This window comes from Neomonachus schauinslandi, chromosome 3 (assembly GCF_002201575.2).
Source record: "Neomonachus schauinslandi chromosome 3, ASM220157v2, whole genome shotgun sequence".
Taxonomy (NCBI): domain Eukaryota; kingdom Metazoa; phylum Chordata; class Mammalia; order Carnivora; family Phocidae; genus Neomonachus; species Neomonachus schauinslandi.
The window spans coordinates 66,124,175-66,139,886 of NC_058405.1; the positions used below are offsets into that span (position 1 = coordinate 66,124,175).

The 15,712-nt window shown below is 42.2% G+C and overlaps 1 protein-coding gene across 3 annotated transcripts in view; it reads left to right on the top strand.

Annotated features, from left to right (window-relative positions):
• DCLK1 (doublecortin like kinase 1) overlaps nucleotides 1-15,200 on the top strand; it is a 338,663-nt gene extending 323,463 nt beyond the window's left edge. For 2 of the 3 annotated variants that reach the window (XM_021678287.1, XM_021678288.1), the window contains one exon: nucleotides 15,036-15,200. In XM_021678287.1, the coding sequence (XP_021533962.1) occupies nucleotides 15,036-15,200 (165 nt within the window). Of the gene's footprint in view, nucleotides 1-1,848; nucleotides 1,923-15,035 lie in introns of all 3 variants that reach the window. The other variant, XM_021678289.1, reaches the window with a different exon arrangement.
• The last annotated feature ends 512 nt before the right edge of the window (nucleotides 15,201-15,712 follow it).

Genomic DNA, 15,712 nt, shown 5'->3' on the forward strand with positions numbered 1-15,712 from the left:
GGTTGCAAGAGGTCCTCAAGTTGGCCAGGAGAGTAATTACCAGCTGGAGGCTTGCCGGGATCATCTGGCCCTTCTAAAAGGAGAAAGGGTGTTCTGACATTGAGGTCAGGCAACGTGATTAGGTGGAAACCCATTGCTGTCCTTGTAACTGCTGCCTCTCAGAAAGACTCCTTTGTCCCTTTACTACCTTTCCCAGTAGTTGGGGGATTAACACACACACACACACACACACACACACACACACACACACAGCAGAACCGAGAAAGGGAAACAAAAGGTTATTAAAATGCAATTTATAGACATAAAATGGAATTAGAGATGACATTTTAACGGTGGACTTCTTGGGAGCTGAGGGAGGGAGGGAGGCATTATTAGATTTGCTCAGCTTGATGAAGAACCGATGACTAAGATGTCAGTTCCAATTTATTTTTCCTCATTTAATTCTGTTTATTATTTTAACCGATAATTTTCCTAATGCTTTAAAGTTCTTCTTTTGCATTTTGCTCATGCAAATGGAGCATTTCCGTCTAATTGAACGAATCCATACTAATCAGTGTGCAAATAATTGTGATTCTGGGAAGCTGAGTTGTACACGGAGTCCCACTAGCGCGTTCCTGTGTGTCCTGTTATGGGACACTTTGCCTGTAGATGGCAACAGAGGACTAGTTACTAAGTAGCCAACTGCGAACTGAAACAAAAACGCGAGACTTCATATGACTCCCGTTTAACCGCAATGGGACTTGGATTTTTTTTTTCCTAAATGAAACGAAATGCACTTTTTTTTTTTTTTAGGATTAAAATCTCACATTGCTGTTCTGTGAACACTGGGATAGCCTAGTTTATCCCCCCTAGTTTATCCCCCCCCCCCCCCCCCCCCCCCCTTTTTTGTTTGAACCCCCGGTCCCCCCCCACGTTGTTGCAATGCCTTTGTGAATTCAGAAGTAGAAACTGTGAGCACGGCTCTGGTACCACACTTGAAAGCACTCATGAGCGTCTCTCTAAAGAAAAGCGTGCAAGTTGCATCCTCTCAGGGGACGGCATGGGGGTGTGGGCATACAGCATGATTACTGTTTTCCAATTGGGGGACTGAATCTTTCATTCCTAGGTAGCCAAAGGCTGACATCTTATTCCAGGATGAACAACTTTGAGAACTTACTCTGTCTTCTATTTATTGTACCTTTTGTTGATCATAAGCACTTAACTGTACATACGCATTTTTAACATACAGTGAAAATTCTTTTTCCTTTTCTATATTTTCAGAGAGAAAACTTACTGTTTTATATTATATCTTTTTAGTTCTGAAATGTAATTAAGATTCACCTCTAAGAGTAGTTCTGCTTTTGAAGATTAACTCTTAAAGAAAGAAATCCAAACTGTTGTGACTTGTGAGGGTTCCTTTCATCTTTTATTTCATATGCATGAAGCTCTCAAATTTAAGCCTGATGGAGTAAGATGGGGAGGAGGGAGTCCAATCTGCTTTCTCTTAGGTGACTAAAACGGATTTCAGTACTTTATTTAATTGTAACGCATTTTCCATTCTATGGCATATGAAGAGGTGTTTATATCTTTTGAAATTGAGAGGACATTATTAAATGTGCATTCAAAACCTTGTCTGACAAATTAGATCTATTCTAACAAATTGGCCTCCGAGATATTCATGAGGGATTAGTGTCTTTTCTTGCCTTTTTATTTTCAATGTGCAGATTTAGGATATTAGCTAGACACCCTGCAAAAGAGGCATGGTAACTATATCTCAATATATAGTCAATGAAGAACAGCTTGGTCTGGAGTCGTAATTCTCTAGCACAATGTCGATCCACTGAGTTGCCCCCATTTCTCTCTGCTCAGCTGGACCACGGGTTTACCATCAAGAGATCAGGGTCTTTGGACTACTACCAACAACCAGGAATGTATTGGATAAGGTATGAGATGGTGCAGCTCAACAGTCAGTGTTTCCATGGCAACGTGCTGGCAGTCTCCATTAACCAGTTCCTTCAGTGGATAAACATGCTTTTGATTTGTTATCCAGTCCATATGCTGCTTTATCAGTTTCATTTTAATCTTGATTGAGATGCCACACCCCCTCATTCCTTTTTTTTCACCCATTATTCACACTGACATTTGCCAGCTTTCTTTCCATTGCACATGCTCAGTATCAATTTTCCTTACAGTTAAAAGGACAGTATATTTAGCGTTAATGCCAAAGCCTTTTCCTGATGTTGCTAATTAAAACAATGATTTCTGGTGCTCTTCTGTCCCGTAACAAATGGAAGAACAATAGTGCCTTAGTGTACGTTCTATAGAAGTATATACTGTCATTTTAAAGTCATCAAGCCCAACCTTGACCTTACTAGATGGATGAAACAATGCATTTACACGTTAGCAGTAGAAGCTCCTCCAAGTACAATGAGCTATAGAATGCATTGTGTGTGTTGGTAAGCTTGTGTTTTCAAATTCTCCACCTTTCTGTTTTGTTTTGTTTTCGTTTTATTGTTACCTCTCTCCCCCTGGAAATCCCTTTATGTACTAGCTATTGCATGAATCTATTTTTCAATATTTTGTAACTGTCAGATTACTTAGCTGGCTTATCTGCAGAAGCAAACGGGGCTGTATATGGGAGGTATCGATTTTTTTTTTTTAACTGGGTTAAGAATTCTATCCAATCATTTTCTATTCTAGTCAACTGCCCTGGCATTTCCTTCAAGGGGTATTGTTTGTGTCTCTTTAAGTTATCCACAGGCAGGATGGTTTTTGATGATTTGGAAAATTTACTCTGAGAAGTCCCAGGGAACTTTTCTCCTCCATCTTAATGTTTCTGAAATGATCTCCCGGTAAAGCTCCACATCTTTGTGTTTGCTAAGGAAAGTTCAGTATTTGTTTCCCCCAAACGATGGAGCCCATCTGTAGTAATGTAGTGGCTACCTGATGTTTTTTTCATGGATTAGACTACTAAATTTTACAAAAAGAGAAATATGTATGTATGTGTGTTTATATATATGTGTGTATGTGTATACACATACACACACATACAATACATAATTTTAACCCCCAATAAATTATTCCTAATTTTTATTTCTACACTCAAAACAAAGGACTTAAGGAAGCAGTAAAGGGCACACTTTGACAAACTATCCAATATACTAAAATCATGATAATTTCCAAGTCTGTTTAAAGCAAGGAAACACCTAAACTTAAATGAAATGTTTTACGATCAGTTTTACACAGAAGCCTGTTTCTGTCTTCTAGACTGAGAAGCATGCAGGAGATGCAACACAACCTTCTCATTTACTTAAGTAAAATAACTTTATAGGTATAGCAAGAACTTTGTTTTATTTTTAACCTTTTGGGGGGATTAATCATGATTTGCCTTTATGCAGACTCTTCTTTTTGACGTTTTAATGTAGAATATGGTCCATTCGTCTTTTACTTTTTACTGAAAGATAATCTGCATTCAGAAGAGTATAGGTATCACGAATGCACGTTCCAGTGAATTCTCACAAACGCAACACACCCCTGTAAGCGGGACCCAGATTGGGCACAGAGCATTTCTAGCACCTCCAGAGACCCCCTCCCTCCACCCCCCACCTCAGGGCCCTTCCAGGAGGGTCACGTAGCCCCAAGGGTAAACACTGACCGGGACTCTATCCACATTAATTAGCTTTGCCTGGTTCTGTACTTTATATAAATCAAATCACACCATGCTCCGCCCTTTTTTTTTTTTAAATTGTATGCCTCCTAACCTCAGGCATAGTAGAAAAATATATATGAGTAAAGTTGATCTACAATTAAAAGTATGCATCAAATATGTCTAATTACAGTTGTGCATGTTTGTATAACAAAAACGGCACATACAAATATATAATTTCAAAAAGAAAACTCTAGAAAATGACGTTGCTAAATTTGTGGGAGTAAGGGTGGGAGCAAAATGCCAAGTAAACACAATAATTAATAAACATAGCCAAGTAAAAAAAGGCTATTTGACTAAAATCCTAGTGATGGTTCCCATCAGCAGACAAAATGACACATCCCTGAATAATGGGCAGGAGCAGATGGGAGATAATCTCTTTTTTCTTCCACACATAAACTGCTCTGTTTTCCAGCTGGGGGCAGTAACAACAATGTTTATAGTTAATGCTGTAGTAAACAGCAAACTCAGTATGTAAAGTTAAATTGGAGAAACGATGCTAAAAACTCATAGGCATATATGCTTAATTAGGAAGTTTTATAATGCCATTTAGCCTCAGAACGAACACACTCTCCTCACTGATTGCAAATGCTTGCCTTTTATCTCCACGGAAGTGGGAGCATGTGTCTAACCACGGTGGCAGCCAACTTCCAACATAAACAATCATTACAGGCAAACATCCCCGCTCCCGATTGTTGTGTTTACAAGTGCTCATGGCTGTTTTTGCTACTCTGAGCAGAACACTTGGGAGTCGCCGGTTGCTTTTTGTAAAGCAGCTCACATCAGGGCATAGGCTAGAAAAAGCATCTCTTCGGGGTGCCCAGAATTGTCATGTCCCTCTTAACAGGCTTTTTGGTGATGGTGGAGAAGTGGCGGGGGTCCATCTTCCTCTTTCTCCTTCGTTCTCTTGCCTCTTAACAGAGAGCTGCTTCCAAGCTGTAGCCAAGGGAGCAGCATCATGCTTGGCCCGTTTTTCCAGGAGACCTTGCTCCTGTCACCTTGAGTCCGGAGGGGACCCTCCCCCAGGAGTGAGCCGCCTGGGCCATTCGGCTCCCTCATGGCCTTACTGCAAGCCACTGGAAAACATTTACATCTCATTACATTCCCCACCCCCCACCTGGTCCTGAAGATGCGTCCTGATCCAAAGGGGATGTGGTCACACATATTGTGTGCCTCTCTCAAGTGAAGCTGTCACTGGCAGGTGCTGTGGCCAACAGCACATGGAGAAGAACCCTGCATCTTTTGCAACGGCCAGAACGGGGTAACCCAATTAAATAAAACAAACATCAAAACAAGACAGAAGCTAAAAATGCTAAATACGATAAAACGCGGAGGTGAGCTAGGACAAAAGGGTGGTTGAGTTCCCAGGCATGACGTGACTCAAATGTGCATATTGGATTCAAGCACCGTCCTGAAACAGTGAGTAATGAGGCAGAGCGGTGGCAGCCCCACGCAGTCTTTGCAAGGCTATTAAATGCTGTCATGCTCGGCTGTTAAAAGGAATGGGGTCAGTTAAATGCATCTTGCTTGGTGTGGGTCTGAAAGACGAGTTCCCACGAAAGCCAGGGGGAACCCCAGCGTGGTGTCAGGAGGGCTCCTAGGCCAGCCTCAGCCCCAGCCAAACGCCCACGGCAAGTTGCATGCCTTGTGGGCTGTTTCACTGCACGTCGCCTTGGCCTTCCTTGGCCCTTGAGAAAGCGCTCCCCGATGAGAGAGCACTGCCAGAGGGACGAGCAGATGCCTCTGTTCCAGCAAGGATTAACCACCCTACTCCACGCTAGCCCCGAGACTCCCGCTGTAACAGAGAGTTTAACATGTAGAGGAGACAGAGATTTAAACTTCAAAACCCACCCAAACTGTGGTTACAGAGAAAAGGATCAGGCAAGTAGGATGTCTGCGTTTGCAGCCTTGATGTTAAAAAGTGAAGCCGCCAAGAGGCTCAAAAGATGGGTGATGCCTCGCACTGTCCTTCCACAAACGGTATTGAGAGGAGCACAGAGAGAGCGAGACATCTGTGTTCTTTCCCCAAGTCAAACAGGTTGCTCACTGTTGGAGATTTTTTCTTTTCAGAGGCCTCTTAAGAGAGGATGCCAACCATATCTCTCTGTCTTTTTAAAAATATAACTTTCTTGTTACTGAAATGAGAAGTGGCCATGGCATTCCAAGACTTACTAATTGGCTGTAAACTGAAGCGAGATTTTATACTACTCCTGACATCCTCAATGATTCGGTATCAATCGAAAGTTTGGTGGTATCCTATCCTATTTATTTTTGACCTTGCTTAGGACTCTCTTTTTTTTCTTTTTGATTTAAAAAAAAAAAAATCTCCACTCATCTACATATTTATTCCTGCCATACTTTGACTCCAAACATTCCCCAGTGATGGTCATTGATATGCTATAGGTTTTATTAGGTGTAAACATGTAGGAAAGGAGAATCATGAAGAACTTAATCATGAGTATAGACACACTGTTATTTATTCAGAAAGAGTGCAAATGTCCATCTGCTGAAGTCAGACGATTCTCGGATTCATGTCAGCCACATGACACTTTCAGAAACCAAAAACTCTTGAAAAGTGAGATGAAATGAACTTGGGCCAAGATTGGCAGCATGGCGCGAGGAGAGTTGGCCACTTTGCTGTCAGGAAGCCCGGGTTGGGGATCTAGCCCGTGGTGCTTCCCGCCGTGTGACCTCAGGCAAGTTACATGGTTTTCTCTGATTCTCCATTTCCCCATCTATACGCATGAGAAGAGTATGACCGACCTCCCAAAGCTGTGGTGAGGGTTAGAGCTGCCTACGCCAAAGTGCCTTCACCAACCCCACAGCCCAAAGGAGGAGCTCAGAAAAGACGGCTTCCCTCACAGGGTCTCCCTCACTTCCCCGAGAAAGCCATCCATTCCGCACAGGAGCCAGATTTTCCTGAGAAAACGGGTCTCCTCGCTGCAGATCGAAGCATTTGTGATTAAACTTGAACTTTTTTGATGCTCTGATTGGGAGAAACTGCTAAGTAACTTACAGGATTCATGAGCATTTGTGGCATTAAATTTTACTTAAGGTAGTCTGTTGCCAAGAATCCTAGGGAAGTGTAAGTTTTAAATGTTACCCTCTAGGGCAGAGATTGGCAAACTACAGTCAATGGGCCAAGTGGCGCCCGCTGCCTGTTTTCGTGAAGGAAGTTTTATCGGGAAGCAGCCACACTCATTCATTTATAAATTGCCTATGGCTGTTTTTGTCAGAGAGTTGAGTAGTTGGGTCAAAGAATTGTTTGGCCTGCAAAGGCTAGAATATTAACTATTTGGCCTTCCCAGAAAAAATTTTTTGACTCCTATTCTAGGGGGAAAATGTTTCTAAATTAAACGCACCTTCTGGTGGGCTTGTTAAAATCTGTATCTCTACCATTTACTGGAATGCCTGGCACATAGGAGGCCCTCAATAAATATTTGTTAAATTAATGAATAAATGATTGAACTGTATAATCAAGGGACCATTAATATAGAGAAACCTTAATTTTGAGGATAAACATGTTTTTGAAGGATTTGGAGTAAATTCAAGTTTGGACAATCAAATTACATATGAGATGCTCTAGGATAACATTCCATTTATAGCAACCTGAGAGTAAGTCTTTCAGTAAAGCTAAAAAGTTGTTTTTGTAAAAAAGGAATTACCCATGACTTATCTGCTTAGTAAATTCTAAATTTTTATAGATTTTCATCAGATTAACTATGGCTGTGGTTATGCTTTAGTTTACTAGAATGATGAAGGAAAACCAAGATGGCAGCTCAGTTTAGCTTCTATTATGAGAAAATCAGGGTCTGTGGGGCAGAGGAAGCACATGAATTTTGTCCTCTAGAAGCCTGAGCTCAGCAAGTGGCTATAATTTTAAACCTCTGGTGGGAGGCCATGGGAAACCCATTGTAGAGAACAAGGACAATTTGGGATTCCATTAAGAACAGAGCGCCAGGAGGAGCCTATGTTTAAGATGGTGGAGAAGCATGGGGGTGGCTCTGCCCCCGGGAAGTAAGGAATAACATTTAAGAGAGTCACACCTAGAAAGTAGCTTAGAAGGCTACTAGGTTTCATTCCACAAGACATCCTTTTGCCATTTTAACAGTCTTCACTTCAGGGAAATACCATGTCATATATCCAGATACGGTGCAGTTCCTGGCGCGACCCCAAAAGGATATTAAAGCAAAACAAAACAGAATCGTAGCAAGCATAACAGTAAGCCAAATAAAATGAGGAGGGTGGATCTCTCAATCGATTTGCCAGTTTAATTTTACTAGCAGGCAAAACATTTCCAGAGTGGCAAGGAAATCGTAACTCAGTCCCTACAGAGTGAGGGTGAGCAAGGGGAAGGGTTCCTGAGATTAATGCCCCAACAGCTGCATCCTCAGTTCAGTCTCCTTGGTGGTATGAATAATGGATGGGCTAAAAGGCAAAATGCACAATAATGTTCTTTTATTAATGAAATGAAGACGACTTGTGATGGCTAGCAATAAATTAAGAGCAGCAAAAACGGAAAATCAGGCAACGTTTGCCTCTGAAAAATGCAGTTACTTAAATGCAATAATTACTGCCACGACAGAAAACATTGCCTCACAACTTAAATGAGGTGCATCCCTTGCAAGTCCTGCACGTATATTGCAGAACAGAATCAGTTTTGATCCAGAGACTGCAAGGCCTATTGTTTGCTAAGAGAAAAACGTAACCCATTAGTGTAGATTGATGGTGATATTAAGCATATTCATAGTATTTCGTAGGTGAAAGTTTCCCTAGGGATCATGCACTGTACCTCCCCTTTAGTCTATGGACTGGGGAACTGGGGCTCACTGTGCTTAAGAAACATGTCCAAGGACACATAATCAGCTGAGCTAGGACAAAAAGCTAATTCTCCTGACCTACCCCTACTGCTGCTTCCAAGGGGATTAAGCTAAAGCCAACCAGACAAGACAAACATTGCAGCCACGTGGGCGATGCAGACTGGCAGAAACAAAGCTAATGTTCTGGTTCGTATTCTTGATTCATTCCTGGCTTTCCTCCTGCATGCTTTGTTTTGCCTTCAACATCGCATAGATATGCTAGATGGCTATGTCCTCCATATTTATGCTGATTTCCGAATGTAATGTCAGAGATGAAGATTTAAAATATCTGAGCGCTCCGTGGAGGATAGCATCGTTCCATTGTAATACAAGAGGCCACTGACCGAATTCATTAGATGTCTCTATTGTCGGAATGTATTTCCTCAGTATTAGGCAAGCGCTGTCTTTCATTCATGCGTTCCTGCTATCACGGCAGGCACCAAAACCTGATGGATAGTAATTTCTCTAAGATTTCTAACTACTGTGTGGGCAGCCACCTGAGTTGCCAAAGTCACCAGCATTATTTTCCCATTCCTCGGTTTTCACACTGGATCTAGCAAGCTCCTCAGGACACTGTGAGACCCAAGGGCTTACAGTCTGAGGTAGGGATATACAGTTTCTTCTGTGTAGGACAGGTTTATATTAGTTTCTCCTTATCATTTTATTTGGTCAACTATTTGTACTGTTTACCAGGATCCCCCAGCGCACTATTGCTTAGCTGTAACTCAGTACACAGGATAGCCGTCATTACTGGGTACATATAGATTAGAGCTTCATATTCGGTTACTACTGGTCAACTCCAGAATCTCAAGAGATTTCTTGCTCACCTCTAACCTGTGGTAATTAGCACCAAAATGTGATAATGCAGGCTTCAGATTCTTTTGCGAGTTCTTAACGAAGTGACAACTTACCGAGGAAAACACTTGGGGATTCTGTTGCAAGTCCATTCATGTCATTTCTAACAAACCTACTGACCGTGAGCAAAATAACTAATAGAATAATAAATCTGTTAGGAAGTCTTAAGTCTTTTTTTTTTTTTAAAGATTTTTTATTTATTTATTTGACAGAGAGAGACACAGCGAGAGAGGGAACACAAGCAGGGGGAGTGGGAGAGGGAGAAGCAGGCTTCCCACAGAGCAGGGAGCCCGATGTGGGGCTCGATCCCAGGACCCTGGGATCATGACCTGAGCCGAAGGCAGACGCTTAACGACTGAGCCACCCAGGCGCCCCAGGAAGTCTTAAGTCTTAATGGAACATCAAGGCTGTACCTGAGGACGACCTTCCCTTACAGAGATAGGCAGTAGGAAGAAGAGACCCTATTTTCTTGATACTGGGAATTTTGGTAATTGAAAAAGAGGAAAGCAGACTTTCAGAAATGTTTGAAAGGGCCCAGAATTTAAATTTGTAATGCAGCACTTCAGAGGAAAAATAGTGTTTGGAATGCCTTTTTTTTTTTTTTGCGGGGGAGGGGGCATAAATTATCAGTGGGATTATATATATTTTTATAGCAATACCTTTTTAAAGTTATGGAAAAGCACATTGTTCTATTTCCTTGCTGAATTCATCTATCCTGAACTACAAATGTGCTCTACAGAATTCAAGTGTAAAATTGGAACTGTACATACTTTAGAGGCAAGTTCATTTTATAGCCACAATTAAAATTCTAAAAATATGATATATGACAGCTTACCGTGCTGAGAATTTCACAATAAATGGTTGTTGAATAGATAAATATATGAGTGTAAGAGAATATTAACTTTATGTGATGTAACCATTTGGTCACATACATCATATCCTTAAATATTGACTTGTGATACCTTTAAGTTCTTACTTTTTTTTTGTATTATACAGTTGCTTTGGCTTCTGTTTTTTTGTTATTCAGAAAGTACATCTGAAAAAGTTTAATCGTGTATTAATTAAGAAATATTTAAAAAAAAGAAATATTTAATATGTCTCTAGTATGTGTGCCACAGTCTGCTAGGCATTCTCTGGAAAATGCAAAGAAGTTTCAGATTCTACCATCGAGGAGCTTGCATGGTATTTGGGACATATGCACAGAAATATAATTAGGAGGCAATGTGCACAAAGTGCCAAAAATTTGGTCAAGACAATACTTGCCTGAGAAATTTAGAAAGAGAAAATGTGATGCGGGAGGTGAAATTTGATCAAATCTTGGAACATAGATAAATTTGAGTGAACGGGAAGGAGGAGAAGTAATTTCAGATAGGTGAGCACCTTGAACCAAGATGTAGGGTGAGAAGGATTGAAGTGTACTCAGAGACACATCAGTTAGGACTTTTTTGATTGCAGGCGACAGACAGCCGAACCAAACTGGCTTAGGTGGTTAGGAAATTTATTATCTAATCTGGAAGGTTCCAAGGTTTGGTCTGGCTTCAGTGATGGATGGATTCAGCACTCAGTCATGGCCTGGTTTCTTTCCATCTCTCCACTCTGCCTCCCTATATTGGTTTTAGTCTGGAGCTTCACATGGTACCAGGATGTGGGAAGCAACGCCAAGCCTACCATCCTTCCAAAATGGGGATTCATTATAAAAGTGAAGTCCCAGTGAAAATCTCCTTGTGTCCTATTAACTGGGTTGGATGCCCATCCTGAACCAGTCGTGGGTATTGGGGAATGCAGTAAGCTTATGCTTGCTCCTGGGTCACAAACCCATCCCATCCTTGTCCCACCCTCAAAGATGAGACCATGGTCATCTTCACTGGAACCACACAGTGTAGGAATGGGGCATGTCCAAAAGGAAACTGAGGTATGGTTAACTGTAAACAGAATAAATGGATGCTATGTAAGAAAATCAAGTGTCTGCTAATGGAGCATAAGTCTGCAGGTCATTTTGAGTAATTACAGGATCAAGACCCTGGGAGTTTTTCCTGTAAGCACATTGTGAATGTTAGGACAAGGAATTGGGCTTTATGAGGAATTGTAAATAAATTGGACCTGGGGATAATTGACCTGTCAGGTACACAGCAGGATGGACTGGGGGTTGGGTGCTCAAGAGGGAAATAATGTGACCTCTGTGGTATTTCCCCATATTTAAAAAAAGCTGCCGTGTTTGCAGAGTATCTATTGTGTGCTGTGAACTATGGAGAACACAGAGAGGGTGCCCAAGACTTGATCTTGCCCTTCAAAGAGTCTACAGCATGGCAGAGAAGACAGTGAATTGGGGGCAATTGTGGTGTAGGCAGGGTGCACAGGGATAGCAATGCTAGGTTTCATGGAACACAGAGAAGGAGGACATTCTTAAAATGAACCACAGTCATGGAGCTGGAAGCAGAGTGAGCAGGAACCCAGGGAAGAGAGGCCTATAGACAGGGACCCCCTCTGGAGCATCTTTGCGAGCAAGTTGGTTGGGAGCCCCAATCATTAGTTGTGTAGCCTTTGCGAATATTAGGAGGACATGGGTGGGTAGGAAACTGCCTCTCTGTCATCAGACCCAGGGCTCCCTTGGAGTTAACAGACCCAGAATGGGATTGTACACCCAGTGGACGCTGGCTTGCTGTCCCTGAAGGAGAGGGGTTCTCGGGCCATCAGCATGGGAAAGCCCTGGTCTTTGGGCGTTTGATGGTCAGTGTCTTCTCCCCAGCTCACTCTGGTTGGGAACAAAGGAGTGAGCTACCGGCATGTGGTGACTCCATTTTATTCTATTTCAATAGACTTCAGAGTGAATGGGAAAAAATCTCTCAGGCCCTCTGCAGGAGGAGAACTGAATTCTCTTCCTAGTTAGCAATGCAATTCAGGCAAGTCTCTCCACGTGCCTGGGCCTCAGTTTCCCTGCTTGCAAAGGCAGAGCATTGGACAAAGAATGCTTTATAAATTCTCTTTCAATTCTAAGAGCCTATAAATCCAACAGAAACAACCTTCACACCCTCATTCCATGACATATGATCATGACATGATCTATTTCCAAAAATAACTGCTCTGAAGTTACTGGTTAGTAGCGCAACTGAAAGCAGGGGAGCATTGGAGCCCCAAGGTTCATCCACTGAGGCGGCGAACATTTAGAAAGCTGCTAACTAGAGAAAGGGGCAGGAGTGGTGAGAACTGACCGGTCAAAGGGGTCAGGGCAAGTGTTGTCCAGGCAGAGAGACAAGTAAGGGAGAGAATGTTGTTGCCCTTATAAGGATCTGGAGAAATGAAAGTGAAAATCAGGGGACTGGAACCATCCAAGCACGGGCTCAGCATTGAGTGCCACCAGCCCCCGCATAAAGTGTCCTACAGTCTTTATGGAGAAATGGTCCATTTCAGGGGCTGCAGCCGAGAGCAGGACTTGCAGGGATTGAGTAGATTATGGGGAGACAGTAAATATGGAGAAGGTGCCAACAAGAGGAAGGAGGGAGGGAGGGTGCTCTAAGTTCTGATGTGAGCTTTGTTTTGCACGTTTTCCTCTGACCTGCAGTTACTTAACTTTAAAACTCTCTTACATCCAGTTGTGAAGAGGGAAAAACAACAACAACAACAACGAACGCCTTCCATTTCTGAGCATCTCAGCCATTTAAAAAGCGTTTGCACGTCCATTTTTACCTACAGCAACTCTAGGACAGCGGGAAGGGATTATTCCTGTTCCTTATTTAACCGAGAACTGAGTAAATAGTTCCCATAGCCAGCGGTGGACAGAGCAGAGTCACAATTCCTGACTACAATCCTGGTGTGCTTTTCTTCCCCACACCAGAAAGCCTCAGTCCACTACTCAGTATTTCGTCCTATGCCAATGACTTTTTCTTTCTCAAGAAGGTAGAAATAGAAATATTTTTTATGACTAAGAGGAGAGTTTATATTACTCTTGGATTAACTACGGAATGGTTTTTATGTAAGTCAGACTAAATAGACGTCTGTTTTTTTTACAAACATTCAACTCTACACAAACAACATTTTCAGTTTGCTTTGAAAGCAAAATACCATGTGTCGTAACTTTACAATGTTTTAAATAAAGTTAGGAATTTGGGTTTATGATGCTGAAAATATCATAAAATCGGAGGGTAAGAAGACCAGGAACTACATATATGTGTGTGTGTGTGTGTGTGTGTGTGTCCTTAAAAAATTCTGCCAAGTAGAAGAATCCAACGTAGACATTTCAACAAACCCGTTATTGCATCATTGTATTAACAATCTAGTGAAACGAGAAGTGAATTATTGAAGTTTATCTTCCTCATTGATTTGTAGCTCTGCTCTTCAGTATGTGGATGGTTTTTAAAGCAGAGCAGTTCACCCTAACAAAGCCATTTACTGTACTGATTCTACACTGGCAGTCTTTTTCTCTTTATTACTTCATTTTGGAACTTTGATTGCCCTATTTTAGATCTAAGATTGCTCTAAAGCTATACTGCAATTGTATGAGGGGCTTAGTTTTCACTTTGTTCTCAGAACCAGGCTGGCTATAAATTTATCTCTGTTCTTTGAAGAAGCTAACAGTAAATTTTCAAGAGGAAAAATGGTGGTATATATCCCTACAGAGGAAAAGTAATCTCTTAAAAGCAGAATAACCTCCAGGCTACATCCTTTTAAAGAGGGACTTTCAAACAAGGACGCCTTCAACTTTTATATGTGTTCTATATTTTTCTTTAGGCTTTGTACCTACTCTTCTCTCTGTGTAAGGTTTCTCCATAATGACCCCGTTCCTCCCCACACCCATTAAATCTGTAATGAAGTCATGCCGTTCCCAATTCTGATGTCATAATAACTTCCAGAGCCACGGCTGGGTAGCACATCCTGAGATCATCTGAGGTTTCATCAGGAAAATGAGGCGGAGAGATCCCGGAGTTGGAATACCTACAAAATTGAATCTCTGTTTCATAAATTACCACATACGACAGTGAAAATGAACTTTGTAAAGTTAAATCCAGGGGAGGGTTTCCATTTGGTTTAATTGCATTCAAGGCAGTTTCCAGTTTCAGGGCATTGGTTTCATTAAAGCTAAACCAGTCCTTCCCAGAGATTCAGCCACACTCCCTCATCAACAGATAATAAGATAATTTCGCATGAGGAGGTGCTAACATAACAGGATGAGCTTGTGGCTCTGTTTCCATGCCTGACAACTTCATCACCTTTCATCTTTATTATCCAGCCGCCTGGAGCTGAATGTTGATGAATGAGGCACGCCTGGCGTCCTCACGTGTCACACACACGGGCCCGGGGCTCCCATTTACCAGGGGCTCTCTAGCTCGCCTGGGAGCAACCAAGGGGAATAGATGTGGAGCTTGGGGAAGGCCGGGGAGGGGGCTGGGGAGAGGTTGAACCCAGGACATCATCCATCCTGCCTGTGCCTCCTGAGGTCATGACTAGGTGCTCTTAAGAGCTGCTCTGGGAGGGAGCAGAGAGCTCCCCCAACCGTGGTGACTGTTGTCAACACAAGTGAGCCATCATGGACAGTGAAGTTGGCCAGTCTATTCCTCGGACCTCAGAAGGTTCCCGAGCGTGAGTCTTTCGCCATTTCCTTCAGCCTAATTGTCCTCTTTCTCATTTTATGCCCCTGCTAGACCACCGCTCTTGATAAGGAGAGGCAGGTTTTCCGACGAAGACGCAACCAGGATGTGAGAAGCCGGTACAAGGCCCAGCCAGCGCCACCTGAACTCAACTCGGAATCGGAAGACTACTCCCCAAGCTCATCCGAGACTGTTCGCTCCCCAAACTCGCCCTTTTAATAAGACCCTTTTACTCGAAGTCCTAGCTTAACCCTTTGAGACTCTGAGATTCTTTTTCCAAATTTATGTAAAACAGTTTCATCTGATCTATCTGGCACTCAATGCTTGAATGGCAGAACAGAAAGTGTGTTTTCTGGTATCTTTGTAGCGATTTCTCTTTGCTGAATGAGATGACCACATGTTGTTTGCGAATATGGCAACTTGCTGCTAATAGGGTCCTCAAAGGGTTAAGGCTAATTTGCAACTTTTTTAAACATAGAAGCAATGAATGTGTTCATCAGTCAAACTAGGATCTGCAGTATTCTAAGATAGCACGTTAACCCTCTGAGTGCATAGGATTTTATGGAGAACCCCTGGGGAATTTTTCAGGCCTTTGGATGTATACACACACGTTTCTTGATTTTGCTGCAGATCAAGGGATGTTATTAGATGCTGAGATGTCCAGACAAGAAGGACATCTAGAGCGATATCTTGCTTGTCATTTTTTTTGTGGGTTTAGAAAATAGCAGGCT